The following is a 13,387-nucleotide window of genomic DNA, read 5'->3' on the forward strand; positions in this document are numbered from 1 at the left end:
GGATTTAGGGATGGCCTGGTAAATAGGATTGATGAAGAAGATGTCGTAGCTTTGGAGAGGATGCCGACAATGGAAGAGGTTAGGGAGGCAGTTTGGGATTGTGAATCTTCAAAGGCACCAGGAAGTGATGGGTATAACATGAACTTCATTAAAAAGTGTTGGGATGAGATTGGTACGGAGTTCACAACAGCTGTTCTGGAATTCTTTCGGTCATCAAGATTGCCTGCGGATTCTAATATTACGTGGGTGGCCCTAACACCTAAGTTTACTGGAGCTAAAGAGATCAAGGACCTCAGGCCGATTAGCATGGTAGGCTGTGTATATAAAGTGATCTCTAAAGTGATGGTCAGACGATTGAGATCAGTGATGCCAGGTCTAGTAGGGGAGACGCAGAGCGCATTCGTGAAGGGTCGAAAAATACATGATGGGGCTCTTATTGCTTGCGAAACAGTGCAATGGTTAAAGATGAGAAAGAAGAAAGTAGCTATCATTAAATTGGACTTTCAGAAGGCTTATGATCGGGTAAAATGGAGCTTTGTGGATATAGTGTTACAGAAGATGGGTTTGGTTGGAGGTGGAGAGAATGGGTGAAGGAATGTGTTGGTACTGCATCAATGTCAATACTGATAAATGGCTTACCATCTAAACCTTTTAAGATGGAGAGGGGCTGGAGACAAGGTGACCCATTGTCCCCATTTTTATTTGTTCTTGTTGTTGATGTTCTGCATAGGATATTAGGGGAGGCAGTCAGAAACAGACGTATCTCGCCTCTGTTGGTTGGAAAGAATAATATAGAGTTGTCACACCTCCAATTCGCGGATGACACTATATTATTCTGTCCACTGGAGGAAGAGACCATTAAGAACTATGCCAGGCTGCTAAGGTGTTTTGAGTTGATATCGGGGTTAAGTATCAACTATGACAAGTCAAGTCTAATCCAATCAATTGTGATCAGCAGTGGACCTACAACATGTGTAACTCATTGGGTTGTAAGGAGGCTAATCTTCCAATTAGGTATCTGGGCATCTCGCTAGGAGCAAACCCAAGGCTGGTAAGCACTTGGAAACCTATTATTGATAAAGTCAAGGAGAAACTTAGCTTATGGAAGGCAAAAATACTCAATAAAGCGGGTAAGCTAGTCCTTATTAAATCTGTGTTGAATAGCTTGCCTGTGTACTATTTGAGTCTATACAAGATGCCGAAAACAGTGGCAGAAAGGTTGATTTCGTTGCAGTGACAATTCCTATGGAGCAAGGAGGACGGTCGAAATGGTGTGCCGATGGTTAAGTGGGAAATGGTTCAGGCTCCTAAGAAGTTGGGTGGATTGGGAGTAGGTGACGCCGTGATTAGGAACACAGCCCTCCTGTTCAAGTGGTGGTGGCATTTTTCAAAAGAGGAGTGCTCATTATGGAAGAAAGTTATATGCTCCTATTATAATTTGAACCCTAATGTAATGCTATCTGCTCAGACATTGCCTAGTAGAGGGGGTCCGTGGAAGGATATCTGTCAATTACAATTCAAGAACAGTAATGTAAGAGATAAGATGATTAATGGGCTGTCCATGGAGGTGGGTGACGGAAGAAGGACTCGCTTTTGGGAAGATGTTTGGCTACAGAGCGGTTCACTGATGATGAGTTTTCCGAGGTTTTTCTCTATTTCAAACCAAAAAGGATCTGTCATAGGGGATTGTGGGTTTTGGGATGGGTTAGAGTGGATTTGGAATCTCCAGTGGAGGTGAGAGTTATATCAATGGGAGTTGGAATTAGTGAATCAATTACATGAGACTTTACGACCTGTAAAGTTAGCTTATGATACGCAAGATAGAGTTGTCTGGAAGTTTGACAAGGAAGGCATTTTTTCAACTAACTCTTTGTGCAGGTGATGCATTCAGAAACAACTCCGAAAGATATTACCAGCTATAACTTCACAAGAACCATATGGCAAGGATTGGTTCCACCGCGAGTGGAGGTATTTACTTGGTTTGTGTTGATAGGACGAGTTAATACTAAAGAAAGACTGAGTAGACTGGGTATCATTAGTCATGGTGATGACATGTGCGTACTGTGTAAAAAAGAGGGTGAACACTTTTACCATTTGTTCCTTGATTGTGAATTCACTTAGCAGGTGTGGTGTGACTGGTTATCAGACTTTCGGAGACTCTGGTCTATTCCGGACTCACTGAAAGAGCACTTTGAGAGTTGGACAGGTGTCGCCAACAGAAAGAGGAACGCAAAAAGTGGCTCATTTGCTTCTTTGTTGTTATTTGGAACGTTTGGTTAGAGAGAAATAGACGGATCTTTAATAATAAGAAAGTAGGTGTAGAAGAGGTGTACCAGAGTTAGAAAGTGGAGTAGCTTAGATCCCTTTAGCTGTTGATGGCTATGCCGTAGATAGCACAAGGGAGATTTTTCTATTTTATCCTTTTGTGTATGTTTAAGTTTGTTTGACTCTTCTATCGCTCCACTCTGTGTGTTGAGCTCACTTGTTCCAAAAAAAAAATGATGGTAACTATTGTGAGCACCTTATGGCCATAAAGGACTATTTTCTCAAAAAAAAAAAAAAAAAAAAAAAAAAGCAGTACTGTCATACTCATTGGTATAAATAAGAAGATTCACTCGGTTGTCTGAAACTTGGTTCGTTCATTCTCTCGTTCAGGTTCTATTTTCTTCATCCTGGGCAATTCATCAATCTGAGTCGGTTCAGTGCCAATCACTGATCGGAAAGAAGAAAGCGTTTTAAAAGAATTCGAATTAAATTAACAAAATTTTCATACCCTAATCTAATGGGACAACACGGACACGGTACTTTTGCCCTTCGTTCTGAATTTCTGATGCACCCATCTAATCCAATGAAACGCATGTAATCAAGCTCTTCGTATTTCGATTCCATATTTGCAGGTGATAAGGGCCGACCCTTCAAAAAGTTCAAGCCCTCTAACAAATTCGTTAGTTCACTTGCGATATCTTCGATTTTAGTTCCTCTTTTAGTTCGTTTATTTTCGTGCTTCAACTCCTCTTGATGTTGTTTGCTTCAGGAAGATAGCAGCAAAAGAGGATTCGATGACGATGACGTTTATGGCGGCGACGATGCACACGACGAGGATGGTAAGTTTACCATCTAATTAAATTGCATTTAGGATTAGATTTTGGAGAAGGGGGTTAGTTGAGTTTTTAGGATAATATTGGATTGAGTTTTTTGTATGAATCAGATGGCAAAGTCAAAGATTTTAGCAAATTAGAGCTGAAACCGGATCACCTCAATCGTCCTCTCTGGGCCTGTGGCAATGGCCGCATATTCCTTGAGACCTTCTCTCCTTTGTACAAGCAAGCTTATGATTTTCTTATTGCCATTGCCGAACCCGTTTGCAGGTTGCTTCTTTTCCTTTTGAGTAATCATTTTTATATAGATTTAGATATATGAGGAAGATAGTTGCAGGGTGTGTTGTGTTATTAGATTGTTACTTATAAGTTTGGTGTGTGATGATACTGATGGATAGGCCGGAGTCTATGCATGAATACAACCTTACACCACACTCGCTGTATGCTGCTGTTTCTGTTGGTCTGGAAACAGAAACTATCATATCCGTTTTGAACAAGTTATCAAAGACCAAGCTTCCCAAAGAGATGATTAGTTTCATACATGATTCCACTGCTAATTATGGTAAAGTGAAGCTGGTGCTCAAGAAGAATCGCTACTTTATTGAATCTCCATTTCCTGAGGTATGGAAATGTTGCTCTCAGCCTCTCACTGACCCATTGTGTTTCCCTTAGCAGTCTATGCAAATACTTTGTTAAGATCTTGTTTGTTTCATTATAACAAATTTTATAGGTATTGAAGACATTGCTTAAAGATGAAGTCATATCTCGAGCAAGAATTACTTCTGAGGTTTGTGATCACATTTTTTTCTGCTAAAATGCATATTTTTGGATGTAAAAATTTGCAAATGTTACTATATGCTCAATACTACACAGTGTGCATTCCTGTTACTACTTCTTCCCATGACGTGACTGAATCAGTGAATTTCAAATTCCATATTGTCCTTTCTCTTATAGGGTACAAATGGGGATGGATTTACAATTAGCAAAGCAGCAGGTGAAATTGAAGGCAGACATGACGAGTTGCTAAATGAAGCCGAGGTGGCAGCAGCTGCTGAAGAGAAAGAAACTCATGCTTTTGAAATTAATCCTTCTCAGGTAACTTAGTTGTGAGCTTTTGAAAGAGATTGTCTTATTTTCACTCTGAAGCAAATCCCTTTGTTTTCAGTTTTGCATCATGATACCTAGACTTACACCACAAATTTGAATCAGAGTTCTGTTATTTCTCATGAAAAAATGATGCTGGGTTTGGTAATTCAGGTCCCAAATGAATGGATGAGTTAATTGACTCGAATCCAAGGGGAAAATTTTTAATATATATACAGTAATTAGAAGAAGTAGATAATATTAGCAGCATATTTTTTATTACTAGGTTCTTTTTTCTCTATGCTGTGGCTCTGATATTGTTCTGTATGCTGTTTCGATTGCCACAACGACAAGTGTAAATACATTAAGTGGATTCCACACTAAATCCTTAATTTTACACAGTTGATCGTCACCCAAATTACATAGTTCATCTTTCCATCTTTTTGGCAGTCAACTTTGTTACTTCAGTTTGCGTGAGTATCTGTTTGGAATTCGCCGATAAATAATATGATGTCAAAATGTTTTTAATTTGCAAGAAAATTGAGATTTTATCTGTTGGAAATCAAAATAGTGATTGCAATTGCTTTACATACATTCTATTACAGGTTGAAAATGTAAAGCAACGGTGCTTGCCAAATGCATTAAATTATCCCATGTTGGAGGAGTATGATTTCAGAAATGATACAGTGAGTTTACATAATTTTTCTTCCAAAGAAACCTTATAGGGTTGTAATTATGTTTACTGATAGTACATCTTGCTAATTTACAGTTATGAGCTTTGAATTGGTTATCTTGCATGCATTCAATTGTATTCTGTTAATGTTGCAGGTGAACCCTGACCTTGACATGGAACTAAAGCCTCAAGCACAACCACGACCTTATCAAGAGAAGAGCCTTAGCAAAATGTTTGGAAATGGTAATGCTGATATCTTAAACAAGGACTTTATCTCTTGCAATTTACTAAATTTAGAGCACACATCAACTTTTGTTTTTGAATTGATTGAATTTATTTATTTATTCATTTATTTTTTTAGTTTGGTCTTAAACTTGGGTCTACAACACAATTTTCAAGTTTTGCATATTATGAAGACTATAATTTTCAGCTTCATTAAACCATAACATATAGTTTAAAAACCGTATGCATTAGTATGATTAACATTAATTTTCCTTTGGAATTTGTGTGTTAATATCATAACATATAGATTAAAAATCATGTTAAGGATATTTCGCTAGTGGTGTGGCTGTTGTGGCTGTTGTGACTGGTTTTGGATTGGCATGACTTCAGCAACATTAAATGATTAATGTTTCTATTCTGTAAATGCCTATTGAAATATAAATTATTTCTGAGTGCAACTCTTTTTTTCGCTGCTCAGGTAGAGCAAGATCTGGTATAATAGTCCTGCCCTGTGGTGCTGGAAAGTCCCTGGTTGGTGTATCTGCAGCTAGCCGGATCAAGAAGAGTTGCCTTTGTTTGGCAACAAATGCTGTCTCTGTAGATCAGTGGGCTTTTCAGTTTAAACTATGGTCAACTATCCGAGAGGAAAATATTTGCCGTTTTACATCTGATAGCAAAGAGAGATTCCGTGGTAATGCTGGAGTTGTTGTGACAACATATAATATGGTTGCTTTTGGTGGTAAACGGTCTGAAGAATCTGAAAAGATCATTGAAGAAATAAGAAACAGAGAATGGGGATTGCTCCTTATGGATGAGGTAATCCTAAAACCTACTCTTTCGTTATGATGAAATATAGCTCGTTATTTATGCATGATATCATTGCATAATAAACAGGTGCATGTGGTTCCAGCCCATATGTTTCGAAAAGTCATTAGTATCACTAAATCTCACTGCAAACTTGGGCTAACAGGTATGCTCTTTTATGTTAATTTATTATCACGTGGACTATGATTCTAGCCTCTTTTTTTTTTTTTTGGGTTGGAGTGAGATCTTGACCATTAATATTGCAGCTACACTTGTGAGAGAGGATGAAAGGATTACAGATCTCAACTTCCTAATTGGTCCCAAGCTGTATGAGGCAAATTGGTTAGACTTAGTAAAAGGTGGATTTATTGCAAATGTTCAGTGTGCTGAAGTATGGTGTCCAATGACAAGAGAGTTTTTTGCTGAGTATCTGAAGAAAGAGAATTCCAAGAAGAGGCAGGTAAGGCTTCTCGGAATGTTTGTGGATCTTTTCAGGAGGAAGCATGTAGAGTGATTATGATTTGTTGGTTGTTTCACATGATATATTGTATTAATGGATTAAAAAATCTTTTTTTGAATACTTTCAACTACTCAGAGTTTACTTGTTTTGGATCTACTCTTCCTAACTGATGAGCTTTACATGTGCAGGCACTTTATGTGATGAATCCAAATAAGTTCAGAGCTTGTGAATTTCTCATAAATTACCATGAAAGGGCACGTGGCGATAAAATTATTGTCTTTGCTGATAATCTTTTCGCTCTCACTGAGTATGCCATGAAACTCCGCAAACCAATGATATATGGTGCTACAAGGTGCTGTTGACACGTTACTCTCTCTCTCTCCCCCCCCCCCCCCCCCCCAAAAAAAAAAAAAAAAAAACACGCAAACACACACGCATGCACACACACAAGCTGTGTTTTGGGTTCTGTTGCAACATCTATTCTAATATGTGTTGTCTTCAGCCATGTTGAGAGGACGAAAATTCTACAAGCATTCAAAACTAGCAAAGACGTGAACACTGTTTTTCTTTCGAAGGTATCTTTTGTAGTTTAGTTCACTTCTATTTTTGAGGCTTATCTGCTATTCTGATTTATTTTTCTTTGGATTTGTCAAAGCATGTACTAATCAATCTTATTGACATTCATCAATGTAAACATTTGAATTGATATATATTTTTAGTTTTGTTGTGTTAGCTTGGGTTCGTAAGGAGTGTGCTTTTTTTGCGTCAGTTCTTTATGCTCTATTGTGGATATTATCAGGTTTTAACATCTTACTAAAAAATATGATATTTAATAATCTAATATTCTCAGGTGGGTGACAACTCAATTGATATTCCCGAAGCAAATGTGATAATTCAAATTTCTTCGCATGCTGGTTCTAGGCGTCAAGAAGCCCAGCGTCTAGGTCGTATTCTTAGGGCCAAGGTCAGTTTCTGAATTTTAAAGCCACCTTACAGAGTAAATTCTAAACTTAAAATGATGGTTGACGGAAGTTTGAAGTTCTCTGCCACTAATATCTTAATATCATCTGTCAGTAATGCATTGTGCAATGCGGTGCCTGATATATTCAAATTATATCAATTAAAATCGCAGGGAAAGCTTCAGGATAGGATGGCAGGCGGTAAAGAAGAGTATAATGCATTTTTTTATTCCCTTGTCTCAACTGATACCCAGGTATATCATCTATTATGCACCATGGCCTGCACTTATACAAATTATTCATGGTTTAATATACATCTATCATTTCTTGGCTTTGCAGGAGATGTATTACTCGACTAAAAGGCAACAATTTTTAATTGATCAGGGTTATAGCTTTAAGGTATGTTCTTTAATTTTATTTTTGCTAAATATTGCACGTGTTGTTATTTTCTTGAAGAGACACATCAATTGCTCATTTGCTTTATGTATTCCAAGTGGTTGATGTGTTAGATGAAGTTGTTATCTACTTTATAAAGGAAATGGAGAGAAAGGAAATGAACGAGCTAATGTATTTGGAGTCAATCAAACCCTAAATATAAATACAGGGTTGCTTCACTGTCTTCTCTTATCGATCTTCTTATACCAGACATTGCATCAAGTAGATTTCCCGATTTTGTTGAGCTCAATCGAGTAAAAAAATTATTATTAACAGTATTAGGAAGGCCATGCTTGATCATGTGTTATTCTGGTTGGTCACCGAAACTGCCTTGACAAGATCTCCAATCAAACATATCCTAAGCTTTTGATGGTACTTGACAGGTAATTACAAGCTTGCCTCCACCTGATGAAGGGCCGCGATTGAGCTATCATCATCTTGATGATCAACTTGCACTTCTTTCAAAGGTTTCCATCTTCATCATATTTTGACTTCAAATTTAATTGTTGGTTGGGAAATGAAATAACTGGTATGCCGTGTACCTGTATTAGGTATTGAGTGCTGGTGATGATGCAGTGGGGCTAGAACAGCTAGAAGAAGATACAGATGAAATAGCTCTCCGCCATGCCCGTCGTTCTCAAGGATCAATGAGTGCAATGTCAGGTGCAAAGGGGATGGTTTACATGGAGTACAGGTTTGTACTTATAGTGATCTATGTCAATCTGTTACATTGCCTTTTGGGAGTTCATAGATCCTTGATCTTATAACTAGATACCAAACTAAACAGATTTGTGATCATGATTTGCTTTTTCTTTTGCTTGCAGTACTGGCAAAGGCAAAGCACCTGTTAAGAGCAAGCCAAAAGACCCATCAAAGAGACACCACTTATTCAGAAAGCGATTTGGTTGAAATCTTTGATTAAGGAAATAGCTGATGGAATGGGAAAGAAGATGGTGCTTAGGCATGAAGCACTAAAGTATGTGGGTCTATCTTAATGCAATAGATCATTGGAAGAATAGTGATGAGCCAATTTCCAAGTGTAATATAATAAGTAATAACAGCAAGCACACGTGTTATAGTATATTACTGTCTTTCTGAATAGATGTGTAACAATTTTGAAGATAATGATATATTTGGGACTCCCCAATATGAGTGTGGATTGTGTCTTCTCCCTAAAACACACTTGTAGCTCGAAAAAATATCGGACCAAGTTTAGCGACATCTCTTGTACGGTTGATAATGATTTTGTTAAGTAATATGGGTTGAAAAAAGGTAAATGCTTTAATCTGAACAAGATAAAATTAAGGGAAAAGGACAAATTAGTCCTTGAATTTTTAAATCGTGGACAAATTAGGGGTGAGCACGGGTAGCGGGTACCCGATTATCCACCCGGACCCGAACTGAACCAATTAAATTGGTTCAGGAACCGACGGGTAATCGGGTCTAACTCGAACCGAACCGAATTGATGACATTTACTGATGATTGGTTCGGGTATCGGTTTTGGGGTGCGGAACCCGAACCAACCCGTATACCCGATCATAATTAATTATATATATATATATATATATATATATGACTTTGAAAACACATAACCTGATAACCCTAATACTATCTCATTCTCACTAATGGCGCAACCAAACCATGGCGAAACCCTAGCAGAGGTAGAGGCGCAGAGCTTCCTCCTACCACGCAACCAGCTTCTCCAATCTTCATGGTCTTCTCCATTAGGCGTCAGGCGCATCGTCTTCTCCACCTTGTCCGTGGGACCATCTGGTGTATCATCTTCCTCGTAGCGGCAGCGACGCAGCAACCAACTTTCTCTCGATTGTTGGCGTCTCAGTCGGTATCTCTGTCAGCATCATTGTTCGCGGTTCCCTCCCAGCTTCATCTTCAGTCAGCCGTTTCCTCTCCAGCAGCCAGCTTCCTCCAGGCTCCAGCGTCGTCTTCTCCAGTCACTCATTTAGGTTAGTCTATAATTTTTGGGGAATGTTATATGTTAAACTGTTAATTATTTTATTTTCTGTTCAATTTTTGAAATTATACATTCTTAGTTGTTGAATAAAGCAATCTTGATCACTCTGAAACAATCGTGCTGTTCAATTTTTTAAATATTAATAGAATCTTGCTCTTATGTAAAAGCTAGATTTGATTTTGAACTAAGGATCTTCTATAAGCTAATTTTGATTTTTAACTTCAAAAATATTATGCTAATTGCTATGCAGTTACTATTATAATCCATGGTAGCAGATATTTATAACAGAGACCAAACCCTTAGAGTTTTTTATCTATCATGCAATTTCACTAATATGTGATTTTATCTTGTTAATTGAGTTGATTTGATTAATTTAAACCGGTGTCTATATATATATATATTGAATTTTGTATTGAATCATAAGATATAGGAGCAAAGTAGTATCCATTGGAGTTGATGTTGTTTACAACAATTTGAGGTTAACATTTTAATTATTGTTATTTGTTGAATTACTTTTAATTAATCAATTTTATATATTGACATTAGTTAATTATATGCTGATTTTTTGAAGGTCACAACTCCTCTCTTGAATATGCTTGGTTGATGGAGTGAAGGATTATGGCGTAAAGACTTTGAAAACTAGACAAATATTTCTATTGCACTTTTGTATTGAGCTTCTAATGTTTAGATTTTATTGTGTTTTGGTTTTAGCTTTTTCAAAGATTATTTACTAGACTTTTGTATTTAACTTCTAATATTTCTATTGCACTTTTATATTTTCATTAGACAAGATTATTCACTATTACTATGTATGTTTGGATTTTGATGAGTTTAGTTTTTAATGTATTTGGTGTTTAATATGTTTGCATTATTTTTGTTGATGTTACATGTTTATTGTATTTGTTGAATTTTTAACATAAAAATTTTCCAATTTATTTTTTCTTATGAATTTCAACTTCATCAGGTACCTGCTATCCGAACCGAACTAACCCACTCTTAATCGGTTTGGTTTGGTTCGGGTACAAGCATAAAAAAACGCAAATCCGAACCAAACCGAACCAATTACTTTTTGATCGGTTCGGTTCTAATTTTATCTTAAACCCGAACCAAACCGACCCGTGCTCACCCCTAGGACAAATCGATCCCTTAAGATCTAAAAATACTAAAACGCCCCTTACTATTCAAAACGTGTGACGGATCGATCCTTCCGTGCAAAATGATGTGCCAGACGTAACGGAGAGGGGTGATCTGTCGCTTAGTTGGCGTGTGTTGGACCTAGGTGGCAAGATGGGACCGTTGAGGAAGCTTGGTGTGCCCGTTGGGAAAAAGTCTTGGACAAATAGGTCCTTATGATTGAAAATGGCGTCGCTTTTCTGTTTGCCCTATTTGTTCAAATGGAACTCGTTCGCCATTACCGTTGTTCATTTCTGTGAGTGGTTGAGTGTGAGGATATTGTGCAAGCTTAAATGGCTAGTGACGGAGCCTCCTCCAGCTCACGACGAGTTCGATTGCCGCCAACCATGAAATGCGTGGAAGCTTCAGAGGAGAAGGACGAGATTGCTCCGATGTGTAAATGCCGTGTGTACGCCATATTGTACAAATCGAGGACGACGACGAACCCCAATAGATTGTTCTTTGGGTGTCCATTCTTTAAGGTATGTTGGTGATTTTATTTGGTCAGTTTGATTATAGGGGAGTTGATTAAGTTCTGTTTGTTTTGGAACGATGAACATGCAGCTGAAAAATCCCAGTCACTGCAAGTTCTTCTTAGGGCTGGATGACCATCTTTCAATAATAAGAGTCCTTGAAAAGTTTACTACGGAGGACGAGGTTGATGATCTGAAAGTGTATCTTGGGAAGAAGGTAGTGGAACAGAAACTGATTGATTTGGAGAAGAAGGTGTTGTATCTAGAGAGGAAGAAGAATGTTAATTTGTATTTGGTTATTGTAGCAGTGGTTTGTATAATTTTTGCTCCTGTCATTGTCAATCTTGGCTGAAAAGTAGGTAAAAAAAAATCTTGTAATGTAGTATGGGATGAGCTTCCATTTTGTTGTATGCTATTCGAACAAATAATGTTGTAAGGTAAATTATGATATGTTTAGCAAAGTCATTGCCCTAAGCAAGTGAGTGGCATAATTATTTAGAGACATCATTATATATGTAAAGCATAATTTAATCTCATGAAAGAGTTGTTAATATTGACAAAAGAAGTCAAGTACATGTCTACTGCCAAAGTAAGGCATAACTTAAGCCTGCCAGCTATAGCTAATCACGTTGTTTCCAAAAAGAGTTGCTTAGTAAAATAACAGTGTTTCTCAAAAAGGGGTTGAGGTCATGACTAAAGTCTAAACATGTAGCATTAACTACTTGGCTTGTTTAGTCCTGGAGTGGGGATGAACTTAAACAGCCGTTGAGTTGCTTTGCCTGCTGCTGCCAAAGTCTGTGGAGATGCTCCTGATGCAGTTGGTTGTTGTGGAGAGGGGAGATGCTGCTCACTTTGGGCAGGTGGCATAGACTGCGAGGGTTTATTTGTCACAGGCTTCCTCCTAACTGGTTGCTTAGGCCTAAATGTACCTCGTGTCGGGCGTGATGTAGACTGGGCTGGGGGCTTGAATAGTGCTTTTGGAGGCATTGATTGTGTCTCAACCGCTATTACTGAGGGACCAGATTCTTGCTCATTCATCGGTGCAGTGTTTGCATTGGAATTACCCTGCATGAAGGTCAAAACAAGTGTGAAATGCAATGAAACCAGCAAGCAACAACAATGAAATGTCACCAAAATTGTTACCTCATTAGCAACTGACTGATTAGCAGAATTTTGTTCAACATGAGGAGGGTTCGTAGCAGCAGGGGGACTCTGTTTCACAATCTGAGATGAGGCATTGTGTAAAATGTATCCAGTTAGTTTAAACAGTCCCAGTAAAGCACATTATATCATAAGACATTTAAAACCTTGAAGTCTAAAAATATAGACAAATAGCTCCCTAACTAAAACTAAAATAGACACTTAAATCCCTGAGTTTATTGTCGGGGGGACAATTACATCCCTGGGAAAGTAAGTATTACCTCTTCCTCGGGGGCTGACTATGACAAAGGTAGAACCACAAGTGATTGAGAGTCCTTGGCCTTTGTTCTTGATTTTTTCGTCTTTGGCTTCCAGTTTGGGTTGGATGGGGCCCTTTTGCACGTCTTGTAGTTGTGTCCCCTCTCACCACACTTGCTACATGTGACATAGAAACTCCTCTTCAATTTGTCCCCATCAATAACAGCCTCAGCTGGGTCCTTCTGTCTGTTATGCACCTTGGGACGTCCAATTGGCCTTTTTAACACAGGTGGAGCAGGCTTAGTAAACTCAGATCTTGTCCAGTATTCCTCACTCGTTACCGGCTGGATGAAGTGCTCGTATGTCTTTCTAATGGATTCCATACATAGCCATGGATGAACATAATCGTCGGGATTATCATGCCGTTTTCTGATTGCTGCTATAGCATGAATGCACGGCATCCCTTCACAGCAGGACAGCGGTTTCACAACAACAAAATGGCATAAACATGACTAAAAGTTGAATGAACTAATATAAATTCACAGCATGGCTAACAGGTTCACAGCATAGTTAATATCAACACAATCACAGCATGTTAATTAGATTCACACCAAGCATGTCCAAATTCACAGCATG

General features: G+C 38.1%; 1 protein-coding gene across 2 annotated transcripts; it reads left to right on the plus strand.

Annotated features, from left to right (window-relative positions):
• Positions 1-2,462: 2,462 nt before the first annotated feature.
• On the plus strand, positions 2,463-8,881 carry LOC107637977 (general transcription and DNA repair factor IIH helicase/translocase subunit XPB1). Of its 2 annotated transcripts, XM_088502026.1 has the most exons (20): positions 2,463-2,801; positions 2,898-2,944; positions 3,035-3,104; positions 3,209-3,368; positions 3,497-3,719; positions 3,829-3,885; positions 4,053-4,193; positions 4,787-4,867; positions 5,010-5,097; positions 5,555-5,892; positions 5,971-6,046; positions 6,147-6,340; positions 6,529-6,692; positions 6,843-6,915; positions 7,191-7,304; positions 7,473-7,553; positions 7,639-7,698; positions 8,118-8,201; positions 8,286-8,428; positions 8,559-8,881. In XM_088502026.1, the coding sequence occupies exons 1-20, from the start codon at positions 2,783-2,785 to the stop codon at positions 8,641-8,643; spliced, it is 2,298 nt and encodes a 765-aa protein (XP_088358152.1). In that variant the 5' UTR covers positions 2,463-2,782; the 3' UTR covers positions 8,644-8,881. The 2 variants fall into 2 exon arrangements, with proteins under 2 accessions (XP_088358152.1, XP_088358153.1); XM_088502027.1 differs by lacking the exon at positions 2,898-2,944 and having other exon boundaries at positions 2,625-2,897.
• Positions 8,882-13,387: the final 4,506 nt, after the last annotated feature.

Source organism: Arachis ipaensis, chromosome B1 (genome assembly GCF_059453495.1).
Source record: "Arachis ipaensis isolate K30076 ecotype BB chromosome B1, ASM5945349v1, whole genome shotgun sequence".
In the NCBI taxonomy this organism is placed as follows: Eukaryota; Viridiplantae; Streptophyta; class Magnoliopsida; order Fabales; family Fabaceae; genus Arachis; species Arachis ipaensis.